This window comes from Neophocaena asiaeorientalis, unplaced genomic scaffold (assembly GCF_003031525.2).
Source record: "Neophocaena asiaeorientalis asiaeorientalis breed wild unplaced genomic scaffold, Neophocaena_asiaeorientalis_V1.1 scaffold548, whole genome shotgun sequence".
Taxonomy (NCBI): Eukaryota; Metazoa; Chordata; class Mammalia; order Artiodactyla; family Phocoenidae; genus Neophocaena; species Neophocaena asiaeorientalis.
The window spans coordinates 416,834-433,928 of NW_020172009.1; the positions used below are offsets into that span (position 1 = coordinate 416,834).

Genomic DNA, 17,095 nt, shown 5'->3' on the forward strand with positions numbered 1-17,095 from the left:
CATATTAAAAGATCAGGTAAAGTCTAGAGCTTAGTTAATACATCAATGCTGGTTCCTAGTTTTTATAAAAAATACCCTTATATCTTAATGTTAACAATGGGGAAACTAGGAGAGAGTTTTGCACTATTTTTGCAACTTTTCTGTAATCTAAAATTAATTCCAAAATTAAAAATTTCTTTTAAAAGATGATTAGGTTGTTTTAAATTCTATTAATGCGTTCATTTACTCAACAAAGATTGCCTATTATGTGTCACATTACTAGTGACCAGAAGTCATGGTTCCACCCCTTGTGGGGTTTACAATCTAGTGGTAATTTGGCAGGAATAGGGTCCCTATTGCTTTTAAAAAAAATTAAACCTCAACTACGAAGTGTAGTAGCTTAGGGAAATCTTGGCTGATGAGGTATATATAAGCAGAATCCTTGCTCTATCACTTCTTAGCTGTGTGACCTTGGCAAAGCTAACCTGCCTTATCATGTATGTTTCCTCAGTGGTAAAGTGGGACCAAAAAATGGATTCCCTCGTTAAGTGCTTAACAGCGCTTGGCATGCATTAAAGCACTTACTAAAAATTATCATTATCATTATAATAATTATTTAAAAGACACAGTGATTTGTAACACAGCTAAGGGGAAGCGTAGTATCGACAGGGAGCATGATATTTTTGTCAAGAAGGACTTGGGCGAACGAAAACATGACGGCCCATCCAGCAGTGACGGTTCACAGCGTGAGATCAGAAACAACAGCCCCGCCCCTCCCTCCCGCTCCGGCCCCACAGGCTCTGCCTTCGCCACTGAAGGCGGGGCCTGTCGCCCACGGGCGAAGTGCGGGGCTAAAGGAGGAACCTTTGGGGGGCGGATCCGGGAGAGCTCTGTCCAATCCCCGGCCCCGAAATCTCAGATCCGGAGGGGGCGGGACGCACGGGGAAGTGGCCGCACTCGGCTTTGCATAGCGATGCACAGCTTTGCATAACCAATACGGGCAGGAATTTAAAGGCGTCGTCGCCTCCACGAACCTTGTAGTTAACCCGGTGAGGACTCACCCTTTGCGATGAACCCTCTGATGCAGGCCCCTCTCCTCATCTCCCTGGGCTTGCTTCTCGCCGGCCCAGCGGCAGCTGCACGCGTCTTCTCGAACCGGGTGAGCATCCTATCCTTTAGGAGGCTGCTTCCAGCATCCCAGCCCAGCTCGGGATGTGCGGGCTGGGGTGGGATATGGGGGTGGCCTCTCCGGTCTCTAGAATTACTTCTTTGCAGCAGAGCCTCCCAAAGTCACTAACTGTGGGACTCTGAGTGGGTCCTTTGCTCTCTGCGGGTTTCAGTTTCCCCATCTGTACAGAGGGGTGGGCTGTAAGGCTTTGCTCTGCTCCAGACTGTTTTGGAAGGGTTAATCTCAGTCCCGTCTGTACTCCTGTCCTCTTTCCAAACGTCTGAGTGAAATTTTACGGAACTGCAAGACCAAGGCTCTAATCCCAGGCCCAGAGACGCAGCCCCGTTTACGTGCCCTCTCTTTTCCGCCATGAAAATGCCTGGAACCTTTCCCCTCCCCTCTGTACTGCTCTGAGGCGCTGCTCCTCCTCGTGGGTGGGTGGGTTTGAGAGGCTTTTCAGGCCAGAAGGTCCATACTTGCTCCTCTGGCGACGAAGGTGCAGCCCTGCTCCTGGGTGCGAGGCATGCAGAGGCAACAGCCTACAAGCTTCTTCCTTATCTTCTCAGACACCCTGTGCTCCAGACCCTGGGGAAGGGGAAGTTCTGTCATTCTGAGAAATAGAGAAGCCTAGTTCCATGGCCTCTTTGCTGCATACCTGGGGGCCAGACACTTGGTATCTCTGGCAGCAGTCAAAGAGAGAGGCCCAGCCTAGGTCCCCTCCTGCCAACCTCCTTGGAAATATTTGTCAGAGCCAGGAACAGGTTGGTGTGAGGGAAAGTGGGATAGTACTAGGAGGCTTGGCTTCTGATTCCTCCCCTGTCTCTAATCCATGGGAGTGGCATTTGGGTTCCTTAAGCCTTGGTCTCCTTATCTGTACAATGGGCTGGATAGTGCCAACCTGCCTTTCTTTGATGGTTGTGGGTGAAGGGAAATGCTTCCGTGGATGGAAAAGCTCTTATATCTTTAACTCATAAAGTGATAGAAGCCAGTGGGCTCGGCCTCACCCTGCCCCAGGGGCAAGGAGTCTATTTTGCCTATTGAATGGAGGAGCAAAGAACTCTTGGCCTTATTGGCCCGGAGGGTTCACAGTTAGTCCCTGAGTGTAGGTTGAGAACGTTTCTCTTGGCTCCAGGTCTGACCACTATGAGGTGGTGTGGCTAAGTCTGGAACCAGTCCTACATCCCCGCTCTCCTACACGTCTTGGCTGTGGATGCCGTCCCAGACCAGAAGGTCTTATGTTGGCAGCTTTAGACAGGCCATGAGACATCAGGGAGTTCACCCACCTTACCCAGCCCCATAGAGGATAGGGGACTCATCTGAGATTACACAGCAAGGGGCACTTTCCATTCTCATCTGCTATCACCGGGTCTTCTCTGGGCTCATGTGATTCGGAACCCTTACGCTGAATCCCTGGGCCACATGAAGGCTGTGGGGTGACAGTGAGTGTTTGAGCATCAGGAAACCGGGAGTTCCAGTTCCTCCAAAAGCATTAACCCAGTCTCATGCCCCTGGGCTGTGGTGCTCCTTAGATAAAAGGGGAGAATGTCTAGCCCCAGGCTGGGTGCAAAATAGGTACTTAATAGACTCTCTGATAACTGTCTAATGTCATTTATTATGCACATACTATGTGCTATGTGTTGAGCCAGGTGCTTTGCTCATTATTTCCCTAATGAACATTTTTAGGGGAGTACTTTTAGACTTACAGAAAAGTTGCAAAGACAGTACAGAGTTCCCACACACTCCTCACTCAGTTTCCCCTAATGTTAACATTTTGTATTACCATGGTACATTTGTCAAGACTGAGAAACCAGCTTAGGTACATTACCACTAGCTAAACTCTAGACTTTGTTTGAATTCTACCAGTTTTCCCGTTAACATCCTCTTTCTGTTCCAGGATCCAGTCTCGGGCACCACATTGCATGTGTTGTCCTGTCTCCCCAGTCTCCTCTGGTCTGTGACAGTTTCTCAGACTTGTGTTTTCATGGCCGTGACAATGTTGAGGAGTTGTGACCTGTACTTTCTGTATACAAACTTCTCACTCTTACAGTAGCCCTGTGAGAAGATATAGTTATGCCCATTTAATATATGAGGAAATTGAGCCTCAAGAGGGGTCAACTGACGCATGTTCTCAGCTAGTGAGAGTGGCTGAGGTATGGTTTTAATCCAGGTCTGTGATTTGGACGCATATTTCTGCCTCCACAGCGGTGCCTTTGCCCTCTGCCATACGTTGCATCTTCCCACGTGTTAGCCCAGGCTGGGATGACAAATATTTGGTGGCAGGCCTGCCCTTAGTGGGCAGTGCTAACACATCATGCCTCCTTTTCCGGATGAGCCTGGACTCAGCTGCAGAATTCACTGCGACAGAAGCCTCTAGTCAGCCATCGAGAAACCACCTTGTCAAGTCTCCCCAGAGCCTGAGGGCAGGAGGAGTGGGGTACTCTGGACACTTCCTCCAGCCTGGAATCAATCCTCGCTGTGAATCAGGCTGCCTTGGAATTTGTGAAAGCAGCTCTAGAAAATGGCTAGTCCTCCTACCCACCCTCCAGCCCAACTCTTAATCCCAGGCATGCTTTCATTTGATAGTGGCCTTCTAATTGATCTCCCGTGTTCTAAACTTAACCCTCTGCAGTCCATCTCAACCGTAAACCAGAGCGTGGCCCTCTCCTGCAATGGCGTTCCATTGCACATATAGGAAATCCAGCCTCCTGAGGATGACCTATGAGGTCTGGCAGGAATTAAATGACCCTGCCACCCCTCTAAGCTTACTTGGGTGCCTCATCCACTACATCTAGCCCACTGGCCTTGCAGGGCCCAGAGCAGCTGAGCATCTTCCCGGTGCGGGGCCTTTGCCCATGTTCCCTCTGCCTGAGCATTCTTTCAGTACTTGCGTGGCTGACTCCTCATCCTGCAGGATTATAACTTCCTCATCGCCCTATTTAAGTGAGTCTTGTTACTCTCAACACGACCCTCTGTTTGTTTCTTTTATGGCACCCAGAGATCATAGTGGGTAATAGTTATTTACATTGGACTGTAAGCTCCTCACCGAAGGGCAGGCACATTTCTAATTGTTTACCTCTATGAACAGCCCTTGGCCCCAGGCCTGTGATCACTGTTTCATAAATATCTGCGGAATGAATGTTGAAGGAAACATTTGTTGGTACCTACCCTGTCTAAGGGGCTGTGGGGAATGCAGGGATGAATCAGGCCTTTCTTAGTCATGGCCCAATGCTTCATTCCAAGGGACAGAAGCCCATTTCAAGAAGCTCAAGTAAAGGGAAGTTTATTCCAGGTATACTAGGAATCTCGTGGAACTAATGGCAGGAAGTAGCGGCTGGGATGTCTAATGGCTGTCATTTAGGGAGCTGGCTCATGCTTTGTGCCTGGCATTGTGTCATGAGCTTTATGTACATGCTCTCACCCTCGCACCAGGTCTGGGAGGGAAGTAGAAATGACTGCACTTAAAAGATGTGGAAGTTGCAGCTCCAAAGGGGAAGTTGGCCTGTAGAGTCACATGATATGGGGGTCGAGCTATGATTTCAAGCCATGTCTGCCAACTAAAGCCTTGATTTACCTATATCTTAGTCTAAAACCATGCCCCTGGCTGTCCCCCCTCACTGCCTATTTAGATAGGGGGCCGGAGGCAGGGGGCGACTCTGTTCTCTTTTCCACAGACCAGCAGAGCCCTTAGTTCTTGTCCCTTTGGCTTGGTCATGAGTCTAGGTGTTCTGGCTCTGACTTAAAGCTTATGACCCCATGACAGCTCAAAGCCCAAAGTCCTCTGAATGATTTTGCCTCTGTCTCACTTCCCAAATTGGAGGCAGAGAGAATCTGTCCGCCTGGCCTGGGTTAAGTATTCTCTTTTGGCCCATCTACCTGTGGCTGTGTTGATGACGGGGGTCAACTTGGGGACATGGTACTGGCAGGTTTTCCTTCTAAGATGGGATGTGCGTGGTGGGAATGCTGAAGGTCTCTCGCAGGTGGCCTTCAGGGGGCTGGGAAAGGTGTAAGTGGGTGGGCAGAGTCTGCATGGTATAGGAAGTGTTAAAGATCATAGACAGGGTTCTGTGGGAGTGGGGAATCAGTGGTCATGTGTAGTTGGACGCGATGGTGGAATCAGGAATCAGGAGACCTCTTGGGGGATGTTGAGGAAGAGGAGGAGATATGGCTCAGCAGAGGGGAGGGGAAGGACGTGGGGTGTGGGACAGGGCAGGGCATGCGCAATGGGAGTTAAGAAAGCACTGGTTAGGACTTCCCTGGTGGCGCAGTGGTTGAGAGTCCACCTGCCGATGCAGGGGACACGGGTTCGTGCCCCGGTCTGGGAAGACCCCACATGCCGCGGAGCGGCTGGGCCCGTGAGCCATGGCCGCTGAGCCTGCGCGTCCGGAGCCTGTGCTCCGCAACGGGAGAGGCCACAACAGTGAGAGGCCCGCATACCGCAAAAAAAAAAAAAAAAAAAAAAAAGCGAGCACTGGTTAGGATTGTGCAAGTTTGTTCACTAGGGATTGCTCATCAACAGATGGCCCACTGGGGATCTTTTCAGGTGTGTCCTAGTCCCTCCCTGGGCTAATTGTGCCTCCTTGAGGGTAGGGTGTTAGATGTTGTTATGTTTCCCACCGTGTTTTGTGTTCCCTATCGTTCCTGGCCCTGGATTGGGCCTGGGCTGTGACGTGAATAAGGTTCTGGGCGTGGGCTGCAAAGCCGAATCCTCCAAAAGCCTCCCTCTAAGGAGATGCCAAGACTAGTTGGAGAGGAGTGGAGAGCAGGGAGGTGAGAGATCAGAGAAGGTATCTACCAAAGGTGGATATGGTTAGTCTCCTATTTTGAAGTCCAAGGTCTGTGATTCTGTGCTCTATAGTTCACGGCACACTTTTGGGAGATTGTCTTTTAGTCTAGTCCTGCCTATGAAATGGGTAGGACCGATGTTATTCCAGGTTTACAGATGTGGAGTTGCAGATGAAGCTCATAGAGGGCAGGTATCTCGCCGATGGGCACACTGTCAGTAAGCTGCTCTGTTAATCCTTCTAACCTGTGACTGTTCCTTTTGTCAACTTTTCTTTTCTCTTCTTTTCTTGCTGCCTTATTGTCCTTAGCTCTCCCAGCTCAGTAGCTTTTCCTGGGATAACTGCGATGAAGGGAAGGACCCTGTGGTGATCAACAGCCTGACTGTGGAACCTGACCCCATTGTCATTCCTGGGAACATGACCCTCGGTGCTGAGGTCAGGACCACTGCGTACCTCAAAGATCCTCTGAAGGTGAGCCCAGGAGTGGGCAGGTTCAGGGAGGTGCTGGAGGGAAGGTGCTATGGGCCAGAGGGAGGGCCCTGAGGCATGTATGCTCAGGGAACTGAATCATTTTGGAATCCTGGAATCCCAGAGCAGCAAAAGAAGCATAGATTTGTTAAATGTCCTTTCATAAGTTTATTTGCCTTTTGTGTTTTTGTTTAGGAATAACCAGTTCATTCATGCCTGTTGCCTGCTTTGGGGGTGGGTATTTGCATGTTTTCATACAGAACAATAGAAACTTTCTGTGTATCCATTGCAACTCCATATATTGTAGTCCTTTCCTCACTGGTTTGCATCGCTACCTTTATACCATATATTTTTTTTTTAATATTTATTTGGCTGCATCAGGTCTTAGTTGCGGCATGCAGGCTCATCATTGCAGGGCGCGGGGCTTCTCTCTAGTTGTGGCACGCGGGCTCCAGAGCATGTGGGCTTAGTAGTTGTGACATATACTGTATTCTTGTATGCCTTCAGCCTGTCCTGGTGCAGATCTCTTCTGGTACCAGTTTCCTTTTGACTCTTTAAAAGGATTTCTGATTTGGAATCTGTGTACCTGAAACTACCCTTTGACTTGGTTAATCACAGCCCCTACCTCATACATTTCTCTGAGCAATTACTGAGTTAATAACATGGATAGTTCCTTGCACAGGGCCTGGCACACAAGACCAGCTCGGTACATGTTAGCCCTTGTTAATATTTCCGTTAGTATCAATCTCTTCCTGTGGCTTCTTTGACCCAGACAGAGTCCTGTACGTGCAAGCAGCTCTCAGGCTTTGCTTTGCCCAGCACCTCTTCCCAAGTCTTCTCCAGGCTAGGTCACTGCATTTTCTTTAGCTGTTCTTCAAGTGATTTTCTACCAGGGTCACATTTCTACACTACCTCCACTGAGTCTGGAGCAAAGCGCTCTTTAGCGAGCTGGCCATCATGCTTGCTCTTCTGCCACTGCCATGCAAACTGCAGACGTTTCCAAGAACACTGATGCAGTACAACTGACTTGGAAGGAAAAAGCTGGTGAACTCCTTTTTCTTCCCCCAGCCTTTTTCTGGCTTCTTTGTAGGCCATTAAGATGGGTTCCCCCCCACCCATTTTCTATTATAGATCTTCCTCAACTTACGTCCCAGTGAACCTAGCATAAGTTGAAAAATCTCGTTAAGTCGAAAATGCATTTAATACACCTAACCTACGAAACATCGCAGCTTAGCCTCGCCTACCTTAACCACACTCAGAACATGTACATTAGCCTACAGTTGGGCAAAATCATTTAACACAAAGCCTATTTTATGATAAGGTGTTGAATATTGAATACTGTACTGAAAGTGAAAACCAGAATGGTTGTCTGGGTACAGAATGGTTTAAGTTGTTTACCCTCGTGATCGCATGGTTGATTGGAAGCTGTGGCTTCCTGTCACTGCCCAGCATCACCAGAGAGAATGGTACTACATATTGCTAGCCCTGAAAAAGATCACAATTCATAACAGGAAGTACAGTTTCTACTGAATGTGTATTGTTTCTGTACCATCGTAAAGTTGAAAAATTGTAAGTTGAACCATCATCAGTCTGTACTTTATTACCTGTCACAGATTTGGGCCATTGAGCTTTTTAAAATTGGACTCAGATTCCCACTGCCCCTTCGCTTCCTCCTACATTTCTCTTATGTATATAGTTTTGATTTGGTTCCTTTATCTTTTTAGGGTATGTGCATACTAGCTATTAAATGAAAGCCTCTCACCACTTGGGTAGGAGAAAAGATGATGAGTCTCCTTTTACAGATAAGGGACACTGAAGCTCAGAGAAGGATGCAACTTGCCCCAGGTCAGCATTCAAGGCTGGTGTCCTTATCTGTCTAATGTTTCCTATTCCTGAGCTCTTTCTGGCAGGGAGGTGGAATTAGTGCTTGGAGTTTTAGCAGGGGAGTATGCCAGGACTTACCCCGTGACAGCAAAGAACCCCGCCCCTCAGGAGAGCTGCTAGGATGCAAGCACTGTATGAGCCTGAAGGGCTCTTAAGGTTAATGGCTTCTCTCCTTGTTACTGGGGCCCAGAGAGGAGTGACTGGTCCAGGCTACGCACCTGTTAGTGGCAGGAGAGAAGCCTCCTCCTCTTCTGACCTTGCTGAAGTGAAATCTCTTCAATCAAAAGTCCCATTTGGGGCTTCCCTGGTGGCACAGTGGTTAAGAATCTGCGTGCCTGGAGCCCAAACTCTGCAACAAGAGAAGCCACTGCAGTGAGAAGCCCGGGAACTGCAACGAAGAGTAGCCCCCGCTCGCCACAACTAGAGAAAGCCCACGTGCAGCAATGAAGACTCAACACAGCCAAAAATAAATAAATTAAATCAATTAAACAAAAAATTAAGAGGAAAAAAAAGTCCCATTTGGAACCTGGATGGACTTGATGCCAGCTACAATTTTTAGAAGTTGGATGCGCCAGATTCTGTGAGCCATGGGCAAGGTTAGAGTCTGTACAGGAACGCCTTTTTCTTTTGATGTGTTCCACAGGATTTGGCATAATTTACAACTCCCTTCTTTGAGCTCTCAAGTTCCAGCCTCTGAGACCTTGGTTTCCCCATCCTCAGGAATCGTAAATTGCTACCACATTTGGCACGTACACTTATTTCAGGCTTTTAGACACATAGCTTTCAGCCCTGATGGTTTACCTTTTTTTTTCCCTCTAAAGTCCTGTACCTGCAATGCCCCTGCCTGAGCCCTGTGATTGAGATATAACTGCCCCTTCCCTGATCTCATCAAAATGTCTCCCCTTCAAGTCAGTTGCTAACAGTGGGTCTTTTTTTTTTGGCTGCATTGGGTCTTTGTTGCTGTGTGTGGGCTTTCTCTAGTTGCAGCGAGCGGGGGCTACTCTTCGTTGCGGTGCATGTGCTTCTTATTGCAGTGGCTTCTCTTGTTGTGGAGCACAGGCTCTAGGAACGTGGGCTTCAATAGTTGTGGCATACAGGCTCATTAGTTGTGGCTCGTGGGCTCTACAGCACAGGCTCAGTAGTTGTGGTGCACAGGCTTAGTTGCCCCACAGCATATGGGATCTTCCTGGACCAGGGCTCGAACCTGTGTCCCCTGCACTGGCAGGTGGATTCTTAACCACTACACCACCAAGGAAGCCCCTATCAGTGGGTCTTTATCTAGAGCCTTGTGTGCCTAGCCCTGAGCTAGAGGCCAAGAGAAAAGTCATTGTTTTCAACTTGCAAGAAACTTGGACTCTTAGGATGTCAGAACTGGTAGGTCGCTTCAAGATCATGAGATCCAAATACTCCATGGTCAAGATGGTCAAGATGGAGGAGCAGAGGCCTGAGGGGGGGAAGGGACTTGCCCAAGCACCCTGGTGGGTACAGGGATCATGATTCCATTACCCGTCAGTGCCTCTGTCTTGTGGAACCAGGTCCCATGACACAGGGGTTTATTTAGGTTGAGCTGTGGAGGTGCTAAGGTAGTCCTGGAGTAGAGGGATTGATGGTCCTTTATTACTCAGCTTTGCTTGAATTTTTTTTTTTTTTTTTTTTTGCCCACGCCACACGTCTTGTGGGATCTTAGTTCCCCAACCAGGGATTGAACTCAGGCCTATGGCAGTGAAAGCACCAAGTCCTAACCACTGGACCGCCCAGGGAACTCCCCCTGCTTGCTCTTCTGAGCCATATGAACAAGTAGACTGAGAACAAGGACTGGAAAATCAGCCATGGTTTTAATCCCCAAATGGCAGGCATGGCTGTTGCCTTAAGTTCGGGGTGCCCCCGCTGAGTACCTCCTGTGCTGTGCTTGTCCTGGCTGGGGGAGGCCTGGCTCCTGGTGGATGCAGCCCCACAGGCTTCCAGTGTGGTGGGAGGAGCCCAGGCAGGACTTGGTCCCCGCTGGTCCCCTCAGCTGGGTGTTCTTTCTTGTTCAGGGCAGAACTAGCTCAACCATTTTCATTGGGGTGTTAGCAAAACAAGGAGGGGTATGGAGGGGAGAAGTCCAGCAGGAAGTAATTTTTGGATTTCAGGCACTATGCTAAGTGTTTGACAGGCATTGTCTCACTCAGTGGGACCTTGTGAGAGAGGCAGACACTCTTAAAATGTCCCATTTTGGAGATAAGGGAATGGAGACAGAATAAATTCCCCAAGGGCACAAGAGTAGGAAGTGGCCAAAGTAGCATTCTACTCCAGGCCCTCAGCTCTTTCTAGGCAAAGGGGTTGAAGCAGGTTTGGCAGGAGAGGAGACAGGAGGGCTGGGAGGGGACCGTGCATGACTTGGGGTGGGGAATAACATGTGGGTCAGCAGAGTGGGATGAGGCAAATTTGAGTTTGTCCACTCAGGATACAGGCTGCGTGGACTTATCCCTTCCTCCTGGACCTGGATCCTGACACCTGGGGCAGTTGGAGGACTGAGTCCACAGCCTGGGGAGCCAGCCTGAGCCCAGCAGGCTCAAGGGGAATAGTGCCCATCCAGGATTTGTCTCTTAGAAACAAAAGCCCTGAATCAAGTGAGCTTGGGGGCTGGGATTCATAGAATGCTGTGATGTTACAACTGGGAGTGGTTTCCTGCCATTACACCCACAGAGAATCAGACTTCCTCCTGCCCTTTCCCGACACTTTTCCCTGACACCTTTGGGGGGATACGATCATGGTCCCTAAGGCACCACTCATTTGGCTCTTAGGCAGCTAACACGTAGTGAATGCTTAGCCCGTGCCATGCACAACTGGTCAGCCCCCACCTCCAGAACAGGAGCAGAATCTTGGCAGCACAGAGGTGTGAAGTACTCACAGGTCTCCCCATCCAGCTTCTCTCTGGGTGCAGGAGTCCTTTAGTAGCTTCCGCAACAGGGTCCAGGCAGCCCATCTCTTCTTGAGGTAGTTCCATCTGTTGTAACTTTGCTATGATTGTTAAGATCTTCCTAATAGCAATCCCAGAATGATCCCTCTGTAAATTCCTATTGTTTTCAGTTCTGTCTTCTATGGCTGTACAGAGAAAATAGGATCCAAGAATAGCAGATGGGTTTCATCTTGGTAACCAACTCCAATCAGTTGGTGGTAGCTGCCTGAAGTCCTCTGAAGGAAAAGGTTCTGAAGCCAAGATTGGGCTGAGAAGGAAAGTCTAGAAGCAGTGCCACAGTTAGCCAATTAGCAGTGAGATGACAAGTGCATTTCAACTTCAACCAATGGGTAGTGACTACCTAAAGAATTATAAGACTGTGGTTCAGTGCAGGGGGAAAAATGTTACATTTGATTATTAATGTCAGCCACGGGCACAGGAAAGGATAGTGTTGGAGCACGTGCCACAATACTGTCATTTCTCGATCAGAATATCGCCCAGAGCCCATCCAATTAAAAACTCTTGTTAAAATAAAAGGCTGACCTTTTAAAGAGGCAGAGGAACTGGTATGTTTGCCTTGGAATTTTACACTTTCTCCAACTCTCTCACCAGGTGGTACTAACTCTGGAGAAGGAAGTGGCTGGCTTTTGGGTCAAAGTCCCATGTGTGGAGCAACTTGGCAGCTGCACCTACGAGAACTTCTGTAATGTGCTTGAAGTGTTAACTCCCGATGAGAATCCCTGCCCAGAACCCCTGCACACCTATGGGCTTCCCTGTCACTGTCCCTTCAAACGAGTAAGTATAGGGAGGGGAGAGCATTCCCACCGTGACTAGAGTAGAGACATGGGGTTTGGAGACATTCTCTTGCAGACCTGGATGTCTGTGGGTGTAAATTGATATGATCTATCCTGAATCACTTATCTTTTGGGGGCCTCGGTTTATCCAACTGTGAATGGGAGACCTGAAGCTCGATCTGACCTCTGGTGTCCTTTTGCTGTCACATTCTATGCTCTACCTGGCTCTTAGGAGAGTGGGAGGAGGGGCGGTTTGCAGCTGCAATCCTAGAGGTCACTCCAGGAGAAAGTCCCATCTGTAGGCTCTCACTGACCTGTGGTCCACTGCCTTTCCCACAGGGTACCTACTCACTTCCCAAGTCTGACTTCTTCCTGCCTGACCTGGAGCTGCCCAGCTGGCTCAGCAGTGGGAACTACCGCTCGAAGATCATCCTAAGCATCAACGGGGAGCATCTGGGCTGTGTCAAAATCTCCGCCTCCCTAAAGGGCAAATAAGGTGGCACCTGCCACAGCAGAATGAAGGGGATGTAGGAAGGCATCCGCTTCTTCTGTCTTACGTTGGCCAAGGCCAGATTCTACTCTCTGTCCTTTCTCAAGCCCCTTTCTACAATGATGACACTCCCCCGCTGGAAGTCATTTTATGCCACCTACAAAATTTTTAGGTGTGGGCCAGCAGCCCTAACCTAAAGGAGAATGAGCCTCGTGGTTTTTTTTATTTGTTTTGTGGTACACAGGCCTCTCACTGCTGTGGCCTCTCCCGTTGCAGAGCACAGGCTCTGGACGCGCAGGCTCAGCGGCCATGGCTCACGGGCCCAGCTGCTCTGCCTGTGGGATCTTCCCGGACCGGGGCACGAACCCGTATCCCCTGCATTGGCAGGTGGACTCTCAACCATTGCACCACCAGGAAAGCCCCGAGCCTGGTGGTTTTTGACAGCCCAGGACATCTACTGGGCTGGCCACTGCATTTTCCTCCTCACCCCCATGGCTTTCTCTCTAAGAGCTCAACTCATTTTCTAAATGGTCAAGGAAGGGGGCTAACACGTTTTGTGACCCCACGTTCAGGCTGACCCAATCTTGGTCTCCTGAAGTACCTTTATGATTTTTCTCATTGATTTTTTGTGTGCATCGCTGACCTAAAAGCAGAGTGAGAGTACTAACAGTTTTCATTTTACTCCCACCCCGCTCTTACAACGAAGGGTCTGAAGGAGTCGATCTCAGTCTGTTCCTCCATTAACGTCTATGATTTAGTATTCTTTTCTAGACTTGCCCAGTTAAGAGTGGGGCACAGTGTATCCTGGAGAGGCAGGGCATGTGATGGGAGAGATATCTGAGAATGCTCTGTGTTTAAGATAGTCTGCGAACTCAGGTACCTGCAGGGCAAAGCGCAAGACATCAGTACGTGATGAGACCACGAGGAACGTGTTGTTCGCTGGCACATCTTCCATTTTTTCCTTTGTATAACATAACTGATCTGAGGCAGCTGCTGCCCAGTCTCGAGCTGGGGGTATAATCAGGGATGTGGGGAGTGGGGTGAGTTGGGAAGGGCACATCTGGTCCGTAGGGACAGCTGCTATCTAGCTATAGCTAGTGAGTACCACAGGAGAGTATGGGCCCAGCATTGCCAAATATTCTCAATTTCTTTTTCACTCGAGAAGCCAGAAATCCAGACTTTTATATGAAATCAATTTTTAAATATTGGCAACGAATTATTTTTTTAAATACTGAGCAGGCAGAAGGGGCCAAACAGACTTGTCACTGGGGAAATCTGGTTGGCTCATGGGTGGCCAGTTCGTGGCCTTGGATATAAGAACATGCATGCCTTGTCCTTTTAACCTTGAGACAACTCCTCCACCACTGTGTCTCCCTCCATCGGGTCAAAGCCATAGTGCCTGACCCTAGATGCTCCTCCAGTGCTGGGGGAGTGGAGGCGGCCTCAGAGCTGTGAGCTCAGGGATCACGAGGCTGCCTGCCCTGGCCTTGGAGCACTGTCAGGGTGAGTGGGGCAGAGGCTGAACAGGCGGACCCGCCAGCAGCCACTCTGTGGAGCAGGGATCCAGCGAAGAGAGGTGGACTCATGTCACGTGCCTGGCTTTGTTCACTGTCCTGTCCTCTCATGACAACTTAATCACTCATGACCAGCCCCGGGTTCTGGGCTCACATGAAGGCTAGAATTGTAATAAATCTTTTTAACTTGAGGTGAATTCCTCCTTCGTTGTGGCTGCATATTTTCTCATTGATCACATCTCAGGATTTCTTTTTTTTTTTTAAAACATCTCTATTGGAGTATAATTGCTTTACAATGGTGTGTTAGTTTCTGCTTTATAACAAAGTGAATCAGTTATACATATGTTCCCATATCTCTTCCCTCTTGCATCTCCCTCCCTCCCACCCTCCCTATCCCACCCCTCTAGGTGGTCACAAAGCACGGAGCTGATCTCCCTGTGCTGTGCAGCTGCTTCCCACTAGCTACCTATTTTACATTTGGTAGAGTATATATGTCCATGCCACTCTCTCACTTCGTCCCAGCTTCCCCTTTCCCCTCCCTGTGTCCTCAAGTCCATTCTCTACGCCTGCGTCTTTATTCCTGTCCTGCCCCTAGGTTCTTCAGAACCTTTTTTTGTTTTTTAGATTCCATATATATGTGTTAGCATACGGTATTTGTCTTTCTCTTTCTGACTTACTTCACTCTGTATGACAGACTCTAGGTCCATCCACCTCACTACAAATAACTCAATTTCGTTCCTTTTTATGGCTGAGTAATATTCCATTGTATATATGTGCCACATCTTTATCCATTCATCTGTTGATGGACACTTAGGTTGCTTCCATGTCCTGGCGATTGTAAATAGAGCTGCAATGAACATTGTGGTACATGTCTGTTTTTGAATTATGGTTTTCTCAGGGTATATGCCCAGTAGTGGGATTGCTGTGTTGTATGGTAGTTCTATTTTTAGTTTTTAAAGGAACTTCCTTACTGTTCTCCATAGTGGCTGTGTCAATTTACATTCTCACCAACAGTGCAAGAGGGTTCCCTTTTCTCCACACCCTCTCCAGCATTTATTGTTTGTAGATTTTTTGATGATGCCCATTCTGACTGGAGTGACATCTCGGGATTTCCGGAGCTTGTTTTCTGGGCTGTTTCTGCCAGAAGAGTTTGTGGCAGTGGGACAGGTGAGCTGAGGCGATGCCAGGGACTGACTCTTCTGTTTCTGTCTCCTGTGCTTGTTATCTCAGCTTCATTCTGTCTCATCACCATCCAGCTTCCTTGGTTGTTTTTTTGCCTTCCCATCACACTGTGACCTCTCCAGCCCTTTTTTTCCCCCTCCTGAATCTTTGAGTTGAGCATTATTCTCCCAGTTGCATCCTTGCACGGAAGGAAACTCGATAGTTCGGTTAGTCTTTGTGTGCCATGCCATGCTCTCGGCTCAGATGCTCCTCCAAGTCTTGGTGGGGGGCAGTGAGAGGTTGTGTGGGGAGATGGTGAGAATCTCAAATCACAGGGAAAAGTGAACTTTTTAATAAATGGTGCTGAGCCAAATGGAAAGCCATTTGGAGAAAGTTGAAATTAGATCTATACTTAATGCCATATGCAAGAATAAACTCCAAGTGAATCCAGGGTCTAAGTGTTAAAAATGAAACCATACAAATACTAAAAGGAAACATGGGTGAAACATCCAGAGGCAATAAAGACTGATACATTTGACTACATATGAAAAAAAAATTGCTTGGCAAGAAACACCAGTCAAAAGACTGGAAGAAAATATTTACAGCACATATCATAGATAAAAGGTTAATAATATTCCTACCATAAAGAATTGTCGGGGCTTCCCTGGTGGCGCAGTGGTTGAGAATCTGCCTGCTAATGCAGGGGACACGGGATCAAGCCCTGGTCTGGGAAGATCCCACGTGCCGCGGAACAACTAGGCCCGTGAGCCACAACTACTGAGCCTGTGCATCTGGAGCCTGTGCTCCGCAACAGGAGAGGCCGCGATAGTGAGAGGCCCGCGCGCCGCGATGAAGAGTGGCCCCTGCTTGCCACAACCAGAGAAAGCCCTCGCACAGAAACGAAGACCCAACACAGCAAAAATAAATAAATAAACTCCTACCCCCCCCCCAAAAAAAAAGAATTGTCAAGGGATCAAAAACCTGATAGAAAAACTGGGAAAAGAATTGAACAGACAAACTCTCACACAAAGGTATAAAAATGACCCTTAAACATGAAAAAAAATGTTGAAACTCACTTCAAGGTCAGAAAAATGTAAATTGAAACAATATTGACATAACATTTGTCATTCCTTGGGTTAGTAAAAAATAAGTACACCACCACAACCCACCAGGCAAGGCTGTGTGGAAACAGGTCCTCTCATACACAGCTGGTAGGAATGCAAACTGATTCAGTCCTTGAGGGGAATTTGTCAGTGTTACCTGTCATGTAAGAAAAGAGTGTAAGAAAAATAGACGTGTGTCTGCTCATTTGTACATAAGGAAAAATGAGCCAGGAACTAATGAATTGCTTACTTACAGAGAGTGGAAAGAAGAGGGCAATGATAACAGTTTATAAAGGATGAAGAGGATGGGATGCTTCTGAGTATATCTTTTTGTGTATCTGACTCTTACAACCATATAATGTTTCTGATTCCCAAATCATGATTAAAATCAACCAGGAGATAAGGGAAATTTAACATGGAATACAAACTAACAAAACCTATTTCAAATGAAAACCCATTTCAAATAATATAACCACACTGAAGTGGGTGGGGAAAAAATAAAATTACAGTATTTTGATGGGGTACTATAAAGCAACAGAAAAAAGGAACTGCACACAAATACTGAATGTACTCTAATTAGTCAATTAGTTTTTTCACAGGAGTAGCAGTTAGCAATTTTGAAAGTATTTCATGTGTATATTAGGATTGAGAAAATGAATATTATGGACACTGAGAGCATAGGGGCATATTGAACGGACACAGGAACCAACCTGAGCTCTCAGTGGCCAAATCTTGGACAACTTGAGGCAAGAAAAGAAATATTGACAGTAATGGGTTATAATCCATTGAATAAACATCCTTGAGTCCATACA

General features: G+C 47.9%; 1 protein-coding gene across 1 annotated transcript; it reads left to right on the forward strand.

Moving 5' to 3' along the window:
* The first annotated feature begins 921 nt into the window (after window positions 1-921).
* On the forward strand, window positions 922-14,216 carry GM2A (ganglioside GM2 activator). The gene is made up of 4 exons (XM_024750223.1): window positions 922-1,138; window positions 6,238-6,399; window positions 11,834-12,016; window positions 12,355-14,216. The coding sequence occupies exons 1-4, from the start codon at window positions 1,049-1,051 to the stop codon at window positions 12,508-12,510; spliced, it is 591 nt and encodes a 196-aa protein (XP_024605991.1). The 5' UTR covers window positions 922-1,048; the 3' UTR covers window positions 12,511-14,216.
* Window positions 14,217-17,095: the final 2,879 nt, after the last annotated feature.